The following is a 15,132-nucleotide window of genomic DNA, read 5'->3' on the forward strand; positions in this document are numbered from 1 at the left end:
AAGAGGCTATGTTGGTAATTAAAAAAAAAAACAATGGCACATTTTTGGACCTACTAACAGTAAGTTGGCACTTAAAATACTGAGACAATTGGAGGAAAAAATGTAATAGAAAAAAAGGAAATTGGTATTAAGAATTAAAAGATAAAAAATTATATATTATTGCTGTAATATTCTGCATGAATGCGCTTATAAATATATACATTTAACTTGATTGTACTTATTTTCCTCATTATTTTCTCATTTTGAAAAGCTTAGAAATGAAAATCAGTAATTTTTTAAAAAAAATCTCTTTTTCCCTCGCATACAAAAAATAATAAAAAATCAATAATTTCAAAATTTCATCCTTTCACCACCGAACCTATACTAAAACGGCTCATCCAACAATAATTAAATAATTCATGACAAATTCATAAAACATTAAATAATATATAAAAAAAGAAGTTACAAAATCAAATTTAACCATGTTTTTCCTTTTTTTCATTTTAATGGCTAACGCAATAATTTGCTTAGAAGTCAGTTCAACTCCTAGGCCATTTACCAATAAAAGCTTAATTTTTTATAAATTTACCGAAATAGGCTCAGTATTTTATTATTTACCGGACTGGACCATTTTCCGGCAAATCGTGTCCACATTAGCACGATGTCAGGGGGCGTGCCAGGAAATCGCAGCCACATTAGCGCGTTTGGCTGACGTGGCAACAAATCACGTCCTTGAGGGGCGATTTGTTGCCACATCAGCAAAGCGCGCTGACGTGGCCGCGATTTCCTGACTTGTAGGTTTTTGGATTTTAAGGTTTAAGGTTTTAGAGTTTTTAATATTTTTAGGGTTTTAGAGAAAAAATAAACAGATAAGTCGCGCTCACGTGTATGCGCTTCTTTATGGAAACATCTGTCATTGAATCTACAAATGTAGAGCATGCATTCACTGAAATACTAACTCAAATACATCATGTAATCAGTCGAAAAGCACTCGAAGGAGGGAATGATCAAACAACATTGCCCAAAGGACAAACCATCAATGTCGGCTCTAGGGATGATGTTTCAGCTGTGAAGAAAGACGGCTGCTGTTCTGCATAATTGTTAGATGATTCCAAGTGTCCAAATTTGCTTCCTCATTAAGCACAAGCTTTCCTCATCGTGATCTTTCTCGAGATCTTTCGTTGAAGACGAAGAAATCACAGCATTCCAGGGATTTCCTTATAGTTTATTCAGACAGATTTAGTTTTAGCATTTTAAATGATTTTCATTAGTTGTGGAGAATAAATTTTAAATTAGCTATCATAATATTTTATGTAATATAACAAATAAATAGGGATAATTTAGGTATTATAAATAATTTAAATAATTTAGTGCAACTATATACATGAAATTTCATTAGATGGGCAAGTCGCGGCCACGTCAGCGCGCTTTGCTGGCGTGGCAACAAATCGCCCCTTCGAGGACGCGACTTATTGGCACGTCAGCAAAGCGCGCTGACGTGGCCGCGATTTCCTGGCACGTCCCCTGACATCGCGTTGACGTGAATGCCCCAACTCCTATATCTAAAGTGTATATAAACGCTCACACTCAAATCCGAATAACATAATTCAAAATCACCCCTTATCAGGCCAATAAAGCTTTCTTTAGAGCAATACACAAACCCATATAAAATAGAAAATTCTAATATGTCATACAGCGTGAAATACAGGGCTATACATAAAAAAATAAGTAAAATTTCCACCATGATTTTTGAATCCAACAACATTGGGTTTTTTATTTGACTGATGAGAAACAGCTCTACAGGCATGTATCTTGCAATAGGGAAATCCAAGAACAAGAAAGCAATAACAACTATCGAGTCAATTTAATGATAAAAAAGCAAGCTTCGTAAGTTGAAACACTTCAAAGTGCTGAAACAAAAAGGCAGGATTAGTGTTCTTAACTGTGACAAAATAGGGGAAGCCACCACCTTATTTGTATTCGAACGACGGCACCGGAGGAGCATCGAAGCTCTCCAAAACCTCAGTTTTACTTCCACTACCTGTTGCCGGTTCCTGCTTCTTTCCACCAAAAAGTCCTCCAAACCATGAAGAGGAAGAGTTAGATGAGGACTGTTGTGGGGGCGGCGGTGGCGAGTCGTGTCTCAAACTCTCAATTGATGCAGGTGCTTGGTTTGGCAATTGTCCCATTGGATATCCAGGCATTCCTGCTACATTGGGTGCTGGGTCGTCGATCATAATAGGCATCTGCGGTTGACTGAGAACTTTATTCAACATGATACCAGCTCCTTCAATCAAAGCAAGCAAGATGCCACCGAACATGGCTGATCGGGAAGCGGCACCAAATCCTTGACGCATTGAAAGAAAACCTCCTGTTGCAGCACCGGCTATAATGGAGTTCCAAGGATCTTCCTTCTGTCGGACGTAGACCATAGTGCAATCAAAGGTGGAAAACAGACCGCCCCAAACGGCAAAACTACCGCCGACACGAGGGGCATTCATACGCACTGCTTGAGTTCCTCCGAGCAACCGAGAACCACTAGGGGAGTTATATGTGCCTTTTAAGAAGTGGAAGGCTGCACCTCCAACAGCACCCATGCCAAAAGCACCACCAATGTCGTCGAGAATTCGATCAGGGCATGGCTCCCGTGACGTTTCCGGGGTCCCCATGGTTCACCTTTTCTATTAAAAACAACCCCCCACAAGGTTCAAAATTCCCTACAAAATTCAACAATCCAAGAAATTTCTCAAATTTCCACAAACAAGAAAAAATCCGAACATCAATTTGAAATAACTGCTAATCTAGTTTGATTGCAACAAACTAAAATTATTTAGCAACTTAAATGAACTATAAAAACAAAATCAACATGGTAAGACATTAACCCTTAATAAATTCAAAAGTTTCAAGGAGACAGATTTAAATATAAGATTACCTTACTACCAGCTAATATTAGGCAAATATTCATGTAAATAAAGAAACAATGATTTTCTTTTCAAAAAAAAAAACTATCACATAAACGATCAAAGCTAAAACACCAAGAAACAAAACAAGAACAGATAAAACCCTAGAAAAAATATTTTATAACTTTCAGAAAATATTTGAGCAAAGGAAAATAAAAAAAAGGCAATAACTTTATAGCTTTGCATGAATGAAATCATCGATTTTCTTCTTACCTTTGTGGCGATCTGCTAGAAAACTTGCAGATTTGTTAACGTAAATTTTGATTATTTATGAAACAATAGAGAGGAAACGAAAACCTCAAAGGTAACCCTTATTCAGAAAGCAAATGAATTTTCTTTTAGGGAATTGGGTTGGGTTTCTCCTTTTTTGGATTAAATTTAGCAATGGGCTCCATGAATGGCCTTTGAGTTTGAGCTTTTCTGTCGGTCTTCGTTTTAGAGCTTTCCCGAGTTGGCCCCTTTTTTTTTTTTTTCAAATATACTAGTTTAGTTTAATTAGCAAAATGTTGAGGTGGTTTGAGGTGCGCAAGGGCCGGGCGGCCCGGCCTGGCCCGATGGCCCTCCTGAAATATGGAAGGGTTCGGGTAAAAATATAGGCCCGAAATATGGGCTTGGGCAAAAAAATAAGGCCCGTTTAGAAAATGGGCCGGGCCTCAGGCACCACTTTTTTAGCCCGGGCTCGGCCTGGCCTGACCCGAATATAATAAATATTTTTATTTTTTTTATTTTTTTAATTTTAAAATACTTTTAAAATACTTTTTTAATTTTTTTAATTTTAAATTATTTTTAAAATACTTTTTTTATTTTTTTATTTTTAAAATACATTTTTGGTGTTTATTAAAAAAAATGGGCTGGGCCGGGCCGGGCTTGGGCTTATGAATTTTTTCCAGAACCGAGCCTGGACAAAATTTTAGGCCCACATTTCGGGCTGGGTATGTAGAAGTAAAGAAATTATGGAAGCAAAGTATGGGTTAACTATTATTTATGAATAACAATTTTGAAAATGCAATTTAATCCTTTTATTTTTGTGTATATATGTTAAGCAGTTAGCTAATAGTTAGCCTTATTATTAGAATAATTAGTTTGTTAATAGGTTGTTAACAGGTAATCTGTAAACCATGTAGATTTGTAATTATGATACACAACTTTTTTTTTCTAGAGAAGATCAATTTTCTAAATAGCTTCTTCAACAATTGATTCTTTGTCAGTATCCTCAACATGGTATCAGAACCTCAAACGATCGTCATTTTTTAAGTCACCATAGTCCAAACAAAGCAATCTCGGTTTGCTGGTGTTCTTCACTAAGTGTTTTCTATTTTTGGGTGTTTTTTACTAAATGTTTTTTTTGGGTTATGTTTTATAGTCAAGTCCATTTTCTACTATTTTTTTGGCCCAATATTGTTTTTTGGGCATGGTTTAGTTGATAACCTAGGTTTTGTTTTTACCAGCGTCATCTTCTTCCCATTAGCGTCGTTCTTGCTCATGGTTCCGTCTATTTGTGTTTGACGCTCTTTGTCGTAATTGTCTACTCATGTTCAACGCTTGATGTTTTCTTGCATGGTGTCGTTTCTTGTGCTCAACACTATTCTTTTCTATGTTTTTGGTACTGGTTGTTGTTTTGAAAAAATGGTGAGTCCCTCCGATTTGGTTGTTGATTTCAATCACCCACTTTATTTGCATCCGTCGGATACTCCAAGTGATTATTAGTCTCTCATCAGTTGCTTGGAGTTGAAAAGTACAATGTTTAGCGTCGGCCTATGAAGATTGCGTTGTTGGCTAAGAACAAATTAGGGTTTGTGGATGGTACTTGTTCTAAGGCTTCGCTACTAAAGTATTTTAGATATCAATGGGAGCGGTGTAATGCTATTGTATTGTCCTAGATTTTTAATAAAATTAGTAGAGAGCTCTCGACAAGAATTTTTTTCTTCTAGTGTAGCAGTTGTGTTGAAGGATCTTAGTGAAAGGTTTCATAAAGTTGATGGCTCTAGGGTTTATACTTTACATCATGAGATTACTTCGAATCTTCAAGTTACTAATTTTATATCTATGTATTTCACTAAGCTACGATTAGTTTGGGATGAATACGATGCTCTTGTGCCTTTTTCTTCCTGTGGTTGTGATAAGTTGGGGCAAAACGTGGAGCATGTTTTACAGCAACGTCTCTTTCAATTTCTGAAGGGATTGAATGAGCCCTATAATATGGTGCGTAGCCAAATATTGTTGATGAATTCGTTGCCATTTGTAAATCAAGCGTACTCTGTGCTCGTGCAAGAGGAATCTCAGAGGCAGCACAATCCAAGTGCTATAGGTTTTGATATGGTTTCTTTACACTCAGCAAATGTAGCAAATGTGATTCAAAAGAATAGATTTAATGGGACGTGTGATCATTGCAAGACAAAAGGGCATAAAAGAGAAAATTATTATACGATAATTGGTTACCCAATTGATTTTAAGTTCACTAAGAAAAAGTCAATTAATGCATCAGGATTCATGGTGAATAATGCATCAGTTAGTGATTCAACTGGTGGCAGTGATGTGGCTAGTGATGTTGGTGTCGTGACTGGTCGACAAGCACCTCTGTTTACTCAAGCACATTATCAACAAATATTAAATTTGTTGAACAGGGAGCCTACACTAGATCATGGATACTGGATGTAACAGTCCGTTTTTTAGTGGTGTAGAAAATAGTGGTTTTGGGGCCACCAAATTCGACAAGTAAGTTCATAAATATTATATTTAATATTTACGAGTTAATTGTGACTGTGAAAAGGTTTTTGATATAGTGATTTTTGATAAATTTACCGATTAGGGACTAAATTGTTAAATTAATAAAAGTATAAGGATTTAATGTGAAATTGTTGCAAAAATATGCTGTTTTGGATACCATGAACATTCAGCTAAGCTCAATTTTGGGTAAAGTGGTTAATTTGGATGTTTTGGGCTCAAGGACTAAATTGAATAAAAGTAAAACTTTAAGGGTAATTTTGTAAAAATGTCAAAAGACCAAATTGCATGTAATACATTGTTTTACTGCCTAAATTGATAAATTGAATGAAATTATTAATTTAAATCAAGATTGGGTGGAAAATCGAGGAAAATGGGAAATTACCAAAATTCCCCTAAACTTTGGTATTTCTGGAATTTAGCCAGGTAAGTTCGTATGAACTGAATTTTTTATAATGTTGATTAAATTGATTGATATTGTGTGATTTTATTGTGATTGAATTAATATATATATATGTTATTATGCAATCTATTATGTCATGAGACGATGGAAATTCAACGACGTATGACAACTACCAAGCCTCGTTTGAACCTTAGGAATTCATAGGATACAAATAACATGTCATTAGGGTTTACATGATTCGAGTACTGGTCCTGAATGCCCTACTGATGGCTGAGGTCCTGTATGTGTTGCGGATACTCCATAGCTCGTGGGAGTAGCATCGTGTAACCACGTTTTGACCCACAGCTCATGTGAGCATACCGATTTATAGCTCGTGTGAGCATACCAATCTACAGATCGTGTGAGCATATAGGTTTATAGCTTGTGAGAGCATATCGATCTACAGCTCGAGTGAACATACCGATTCACAGCTCGTATGAGCGTACATGTACAAGATTTGACAGATTATAGTGATATGAGTTAGCACACTATGTGTGAGCTATCCTGGGTATCCAACGATATTCTAAATGGTTCAACGAGCATTATTCGGATATGAAGTGGTAAGAGTTTGATATGAACTAAAATATAGATACATGTGAATTTCATTGAAATGGTATTACATGGTATATTGAAAGTGGAAATGGATGATATATGTATATGATACATGAATAAATGTTGTGCTCATCCATGTTTATAATGCTTATGTTATATGTTTATTTGGCTAACATGTTTGGTGTGCATGTTTGGGCTTTGGCTAAGTTGTGGTTGGATTATGCCACGTTAAACTTATAAGTTATGCATTGAAATGGTAAATGCCTAAATAGAAATATTATTCTAATCATGAAAGGGTGGTAAGGTTTAAATTAGTAATTTTTATTGAAATGGTTTATCATGTGGTTAGTTCAAAAAAGAGTTATGTTTAAATGCACTAGCTTGTGGCTATGGTTGAATGATATGCTTATGTCTCGTGTGATATGCATATGAAACTAGTGTGGAAAGGTAATGAAATAGTAAATTCATACTTGAAGTGTAAAATGATGAAAAAAGGGAATGATGAGTTGAATTGATGTTGCTATTTAAGCTAAAGATAGTAAATGCAAGGGAAAGTAATGAAATGCAAATGAAAATAAGAAAATTTGAAAGGGTTTAAATTTATTTAAAATCCTACTATGCTAGGGATGATATGTATAAGTGATGTTGTGGATTTATTCACTTTGTGAGTTGTTGAATATGGCTTCATGAATCTTGCGGTATCGGTATAGGATTATTCTTGATATGTATAAATTTCATATTTGAAATGGATTTATATGACCAAAGTTTATACTAGCTTACTAAGCATTCATTGCTTACGTGGTTTATTTTCTTTACTTTTCAGATTATCGGAAGCTCGATTGGGTTGGAAGCTAGTCGGAGATCCATCACACTATCCATCGGCTCTACCGGTACTTTCAGATGTTTTTATTTTGGTTATAATGGCATGTGTAAGGATTTTTGGCTGATGTTTGGCCTATGTGTTTTGGTTGTTGAAATAGTCGTATGGTTTGGCTTGTGTTATGGTATATTGGTTGTGATTATGGTATTTTGAATGTTGACAAAGGTTTGGTTTTTGGCATGTATATAAATGGCCTTAAATTGGTTGATATCGTAGCTTATTATGCTAAAAATGTTTAAGTTAGAGTGATTGATTAAGTATGCATATTATTAATGTCTTGTGGTTGGTATGAATGTCGTAATTTGGTACATTTACTATAAATGACATATGTGATCTTTGGTGCAAATTGTTGAATGGTATATTTGGTATGTTTTTTTTAGGTAAAGTAAAATATTTGTTATTGATGCAAGCTTAATCAAAAGTTAGTGGAACATTTTGGCTAATTTGAAGGCTTGTAAGCGCTAGTAGGTACATGATAGGTGGGTGAGAAAAATGGCTTGAAAATGGCCTATTTTTCTTCCACATGGGAAGAGACATGGGCATGTGTCTCAGTCGTGGTGACACACAGCCAGGCGACACGACCATGTGTCCCTTATAGCTTTCAAAGTATTTCAAGTCAGGCTGTTTCTAAATTTTCATCTTTTTCTAAAAAATGCTATATGTTTTCGACTTAGTCCCGACTTGTTTCTAATGTGTTTTTAGAGCCTCGAGGGCTCGTATAAGGGACAATGCATATGTTATTGATTGGTTTTGCTGTGATTGATGATATGAAATAAATGTTTTAAAATTTTTGATAGTTTTCAAATGTAAACTCTAATAATGCTCCATAACCCTATTATGGCGACAGATACGGGTTAGGGGTGTTACACTGGAGCTAATAACCATATGCTTTCTGATTTCCAGTGCTTAGAATTCCTTGTTGCATGTGCATCAGATTTTCCTTGTGTTCAACTACCAAATGACTCATTGACCACTTTCGCACGTGCACATAGAACAAAGGATTTTAGAAAACAATTTTAAAGTATGACTTTACTACAAGCGTACAAGTCAGTTATAATATTTGTATTGTTACAATAGAACACTGGAGTATTCCAAGAATCGAACCCAAAGGAGATGACGATTGAGTAATAAATAGTATACACTATAGAATCTAAATGACTGCTGATACGATTTTATAATACGGTAAATCATAGCAAGAAAATCTATTAAGAAAATTATGTAAGCTAATCTAGGGGCTAAATTGCAAAGAGTACAAAACTAATAAATTAACCAAATAAATGACTAGCAGTGGTTGGTTGATTTTGATGTGGTTTGTCGGTCCTCGAACGAGGGGTTTAAATCGTTTAATTTACTAAGTGACTCCATTTTATCTTTTGATCTCAATTTTACCGACTTAGACGAATTAATCTGATTTATCTCTAGATCTCACTGGTTAATCCCGCATTAATGAATCGGTGTGCAACAAGATTACCTCTCAATCTCTCTTGCTTAGATATTCCTTTAGGGGCGTTACTTCCTATGTTTTTAGTTCTATTCGATTTAGTCTAATTTATTACCGTTTTGGTCTTTGTCAAAAAATCAACTTACCCACATCACCATCAACCAACCCTCTTTTAGGTTTAGCTACCCATGCTAAAAATAAAGAGAATGGAAATGGAAATGAATAGCAAAAAGGCCATTGAAGTAAAGCTTATAAAAAATATTAAAATTTGGATTTTTATGCTAGAAAACTTAAGAACATGAAACTAAAGGCATTCGACAAGAAAATCTAAAGCAATAAACATAAAAGGAACAAATTTTAGTTATTTAAAGTAAAAGAAATTGAAATACGTTAAATTAAAACTAGAAATGTCTTACAACCAAGGTATAAAGGCTAAAAGTGTAAATAAACCTAAGTTACATTGATAACTAACTTAAGTATCTAAGAACATTAAGAACAAAAAGTAAATGCAAACAAATAAACTCTAAAACTAAGAAAGAAGAAGAGAAAATGAAAACCCTAGAAAAAGTGCAGAAAATGTAACACCCTTAACCCGTCTTCATTGTCGGATTAGGGTTACGGAGTATTACCAAGCAATTCCAAACAAATTATATATAATTTATGTCATTCAATAGTAATTACCAAAAACTCATTAAAAACCTATAAAAATGTACAATTGGCTTTTAAATTGAACCTTCGAGGCCCTAAAAATAGTTTAGAAATAATTCAGGACTAATTTGAAACAAAACATAGGTTTCAAGAAAAAATGCAAAAATGTGAAAACAGGGGTACACGGCCGTGTGACATAGCCCTGCTCATGTAACAACCGAACAAGGGACACAAGGCCGTGTCCCAGCTCGTGTCTTCACCTGTGTAACTCACTGAATAGGGTCACACGGTAGTGTCACGGGCTGTGGAACTCTCTGACTTAAAACACTAGGAATTTACAATTGTCACGCCGCCGTGTGCACCGCATTTGACCCAAAAATCATGCCATTTTAGACGAAACCATACCTATTCCACCACTCCAAGTATGCACACATTCAATAGACCTAGGTACTACTCCAACATATCTAAGCATACCAAATAAATCAACCTATTTCATCCAACGAATATGCCATTCAAAGGCACCACATATATATTAAACATTTAGTCTAAAAAATTATTGAAAAACCTCCTTTATAAGACATTATGCAAATAATCATTGCTCTATAATTAAAACCACTTCATTTAACAACTAAACATCAAGGTGTTCATCTATGCATTATATATGTATACTTATTTTATCAGTACAAAACATACCCTAAGCAAAACACACATCTCTTTCAAGAACTACATCTATCAACATTTCAAAACCATATATTTATCTATATATAAATGCCACTACCCAAAAGATACAAAAACTACTAACTTAGATGAATAGTGTGAGCCGGTTGGTTGATCCTTCCAGAAACTCAGCAACGATTATCTACAAAACAATCCACAAAAACTCGTAAGCTTACATAGCTTAGCAAGGACATAGTATAACGTTTAATCTAAATACAATTAGACATGGTTCACATATTATTTTATTACTAAAATTTCAAGAATACAAATGAGAAGATGATGTAACGATATAATGTTCTCAAAGATACCAGAATAAAATCAGGAGCATATATATGCCTTCAGGAGTACCGAAGTGTAAACAGGGGCACATATGTGCATTCATACAACAATTATCTATAAACATATTAACTAAAGAGCAATAATATAAGATTACAAATAAAATTTCATTTACTTATTGAAATACTATGAACTTACCTTTAAAGCACTTCCAGTTTAAACATAGGGACTACTCCGTAATATTTCCTTTCCCTCAATAATTGTCTTTTTGAATCAAATCTTGATTTATATGGTAATTAAATACAATCTATTAAATTCACATTACAAAACAATCCAAAATCACAAGCAAGACTTCACACTCATCATTATCATAAAAAATAATCAATATTCACCTATGACAACATTCAAAACTTTTAACAGATTCAAAAATGAAGGTACGAGCTAGCTGGACCTAGTTGCAACGATCTCAAAAACATAAATACTACTAAGAATAAACTCAAATAAAACTCACATGCAAAAGGACCTATGGCGGAACCTCTTTAAGCAATTCAATGGTGTTTTCCCCTTTCAAATTCCGGTGGAAGCCTAGAGAAGATGATACCATCTTTATTTTAATTATTCTTTATCTTATTAATTCTTATTTACAATTGTATACCTATTAATAAACTTACCAAATGACAATTTAATTGTCCTTTACCGTCCATCTAACTTCTCTATGATCTAATTACTACTTAAGTCCCTTGTCCTTTGATAATTAAACTATCAAATCATTACAATTCAATAATTACTAAGTTTTGCATCTTTCACAATTTAATAATTTTTACTTAATTAACTGTCTAAATGTTAAAATTTCATCACCAAAATTTAACATGAATCCAATGCAACCCTATAAACATTAATAAAATTATAAAAATTCAACTTCACATATCATATTTTGTGGTCTCGAAACCATTATTCCATTACCACTGAAAACGAGATATTACAACTTCTCCCAAAAGAAATTTTCGTCCTGAAAAATCTTACCAGAGAAAATATTTGGATATTGAGCTTCATATTTTCTTCCATTTCCTACGTCACCTCTTCAAACCCATGACGTTGCCATAATACTTTAGATAACGATACAAACTTATTTCTTAATTCTTTTGTTTCCCGGGCTAAGATTCTTACAGGTTCTTCACTGTAAGTTAAATCTGTCTATACATCAATTTATTCCGTAAAAAAAATATGCGACAGATCAGATCAATATCGCTGAAGCATGGAAACATGAAAAAAATTGTGAATTCTGTCAAGTTCTGGCCAAATTGTATGCTACCAGTCCTATTCTTTCAAGAACTTCATACGGTCAAATGAGTCTAGGACTGAGTTTCCCTGTTCTGCCAAAACATGATATTTTCTTCCAAGGCGAGACTTTTAAAAATACTTTTTTCGCCAATAAAGAACTTGATATTTCTCCTTTTTGGATCAACATAAGACTTCTGATGGTCAGATGCAGCTTTCAAGTTATCTCGAATAGTTCTAACTTTTTCTTCGGTTTCTCGAACCAAATTAACCTCGGTTAACTTCTTCTCATTCAATTCAGACCAATACAATAAACTTCTACATTTACGTCCATATAAAGCCTCGTATGGAGCCATCTTTATGCTTGCTTGATAACTGTTATTATATACGAATTCAGCTAATGGAATATACTTTTCCCAGCTATGTAACAAATTGTTTTTCAATGGTTACGGAATAATGGTTTTGGGACCATAAATTTTCGTTGTGTTGACTCGTAAATATTATTTATAGAATATTTTCGGATTCATTAGAGTCGTGGTTAAGAAATTTAAACTTTTAAGTGGTTAATTAATGAAAAAGGATTAAATTGAGAAATGTGCAAAACTTGTTGATTATTGCAAATAGATGATCAAATTGCTTAATTATTAAATGTGAGAGGGCCAATAATGCAATTAGACCTTATTTAATTTAGTGGACGGTCTAGTGTGGCATTTAAAGTAATTTTTATTATTTTTAAAGGTTAAAAAGGTAAATAAGTATTAATTAAACAAAAATAAAACATGAAATTATCATCTTCTTCCTAAATTCTTCATGTAAAAATCGAATGTCCATGGTTTTTGACGCTTAGAGAATTGGCCATGTTCAATTCCTTGCATGTGAGTGATTTCTCTACCCGTTTCTGGTAATTTTCATGTTTTTAAGATTGTTGCAATTAGGTCCAGCTAGCCCATACCTTTGTTTCTGAATCTGTTAAATATTTTAGAATTTTCCATTGATGAATATTGAATTTTTTTGATGATAACTATGTGCTTGAAGCTTTGATTGTGATATTTGGTTGTTTTGTGAAGTGATTTTAGTTAGATTTTGAATTAAGGATTAAATTGTTAAAATGTTAAAATTTTAAGGTTTAAATGGTGAATAAGAGGTTTTTTGGACTAATTAGAAGCCTGAATATGCAACTATAAATTTTAACTTGTGAAAATGGTTAATTCGATGATTTTCGATTTGAGGGACTAAATTGCAAAAGTTATAAAAGTTAGGGGGAATTGTGTAGTTTTAAAAATAAAAGGGTATAAAATGTAAAGTAAATTGAATATGAAATGTAAGCTAATAATTAGGAATTTACATTTTAGATCAAGATATTGTTGATTTAAGTGGAAAAGTAAAAATTACGAAATAGTCCCTTAACTTCTACAACTATTACAACTTAGTCCGAGTAAGTTCGTAAAATTTATAATTTAATATCTATATGAATTGTATGATGATATATTATGATATAGTATATATTAATTTTTTTATTAAAGATGTAAAGTTGTTTGAGAAAATATTATTGAATTTCAAGATTTGGGTTGGATGAACGCGGGATAGAGTACAATGTAATGACAACGTGTTATATGGGGATTGGAGTGGAGATTGATGTAGTGTACTTCATATCTTATTCCTGAGTATATAGAGGTTCAGCATTTGGTGCGAAACCTAGTGTTATACTACCTTATTCTGGCGTGTTATAGGGGCGAATGTCTAGCTCTTCGAAGCATTTGTCATGTTATTGGTTGGACTAGCTCTACGGAGCATTTGGCGTGTTATCGGTTGGATTAGCTCTTTGGAACATATGGTGTGTTTCGGTTGGATTAGCTCTCATGAGCATTTGACGTGTTTTCGGTTGGACTATTGTGCTCGTACCTGTAAGTCGTTCATCAAATCATAAATTATTGTATTATACTTGTATAGTGAATTTAAATGACATGACATGCAATTGATATCTAGAATTTATTATATTACAGATATGTATATTATTCTCGGAGAACTTTGGTTGAGCTTTGAATTGAGAGATGCATTTCACCAGTATGTAGTCGTGGATGATAGGAAGCATGTATTATTGGATCATTTTTTATTGAGTTGTTATATTTAATTCAGTAAGATTTATTATTTCTGTACGTACTAAGCTTCAATAAGCTTATTTGTGTTAATATCTATTCTTGTAGATACTTTTAAAGGTTGGACGATCGGATCAACACTCGAGCCACACTATCCACCCGCTTTTGTAGTTTTTGGAACGTTTGTTTTGGATTATATGGCATGTAATAGGCTTGTTTTGACCTTACTTTTGTTTTGGTATGTAAATATGTAAAGAGTTAACCTAATTGCAAATTGGTAACATGAACACCATTAAATGATTTTGATGTTTGCTTGGCAAAAGTTTAGATATGACTTTCTATGGAATGTGAATGATGGAATATGTTTTTGATATAAACTTGTAGTATATGTATGACTAAGAGGTTTTTTTGATTGTTGTGATTTAAGGTGCCTATGATAGGCATATTGGTTAGAAGTTAAATTGTGTGAATTTGACATGTTTTGGTTGATAAATCATATTGTTGTATAAGTATGTATACTTGTGGTACTAATGAAGATACATTGGTTAGGCGCTTAGGATGGTTGAAATAACATAATTTGAGCTTGTTTAATGTCATTTTGAATAGGTCTAATGGCTGGTAAATAGGTTACTTAATGTCCAAGAAATGTTGAAATAGTAAACTTGGCATTTAAGGTTTATTTAGGTGCACACGGCTTAGGACACGCCCGTGCCACTTGGTTGTGTGCCACACACGACCTGCGACACGGCCATGTGTTTTAAGTCAGTGTGTTACACCGCTTGCGACACAGCTATGTGTCACAAGTCAGAGAGTTACATAGTCTGGCACACGGCCTGTGACACGGTTGTGTTGCCCAACTCAGTAAGTTACACAGGTAGGGATACGGGCTGAGACACGGTCGTGTGTCCCTATTTTGAAAGTTACACGGCTTGAGGCATTCACACAGCTTGGCCACACGACAGTGTGTCCCCTATTTTTGAAAACTTTCATATTTTCTTGAAATTTTTTATTTGTTTCAAATTAGTCCCGAATTGGTTCTAAGCTATCTTAGGGCCTCGAAGGCTCGATTTAAGGACAAAATACATGTGATTGGTTGGTTTTTATTAAGGTTAATCTATTTAACATTGTGATGTTAAATG

The 15,132-nt window shown here is 33.9% G+C and overlaps 1 protein-coding gene across 1 annotated transcript; it reads right to left on the reverse strand.

The window, feature by feature from the left end:
- Positions 1-1,725: 1,725 nt before the first annotated feature.
- On the reverse strand, positions 1,726-3,321 carry LOC105773941 (mitochondrial import inner membrane translocase subunit TIM17-2). The gene is made up of 2 exons (XM_012596161.2): positions 3,153-3,321; positions 1,726-2,696 (listed from the first exon to the last, which is right to left on the reverse strand). The coding sequence occupies exon 2, from the start codon at positions 2,646-2,648 to the stop codon at positions 1,950-1,952; it is 699 nt and encodes a 232-aa protein (XP_012451615.1). The 5' UTR covers positions 2,649-2,696; positions 3,153-3,321; the 3' UTR covers positions 1,726-1,949.
- Between the last annotated feature and the right edge of the window lie 11,811 nt (positions 3,322-15,132).

Source organism: Gossypium raimondii, chromosome 6 (assembly GCF_025698545.1).
Source record: "Gossypium raimondii isolate GPD5lz chromosome 6, ASM2569854v1, whole genome shotgun sequence".
NCBI lineage: Eukaryota > Viridiplantae > Streptophyta > Magnoliopsida > Malvales > Malvaceae > Gossypium > Gossypium raimondii.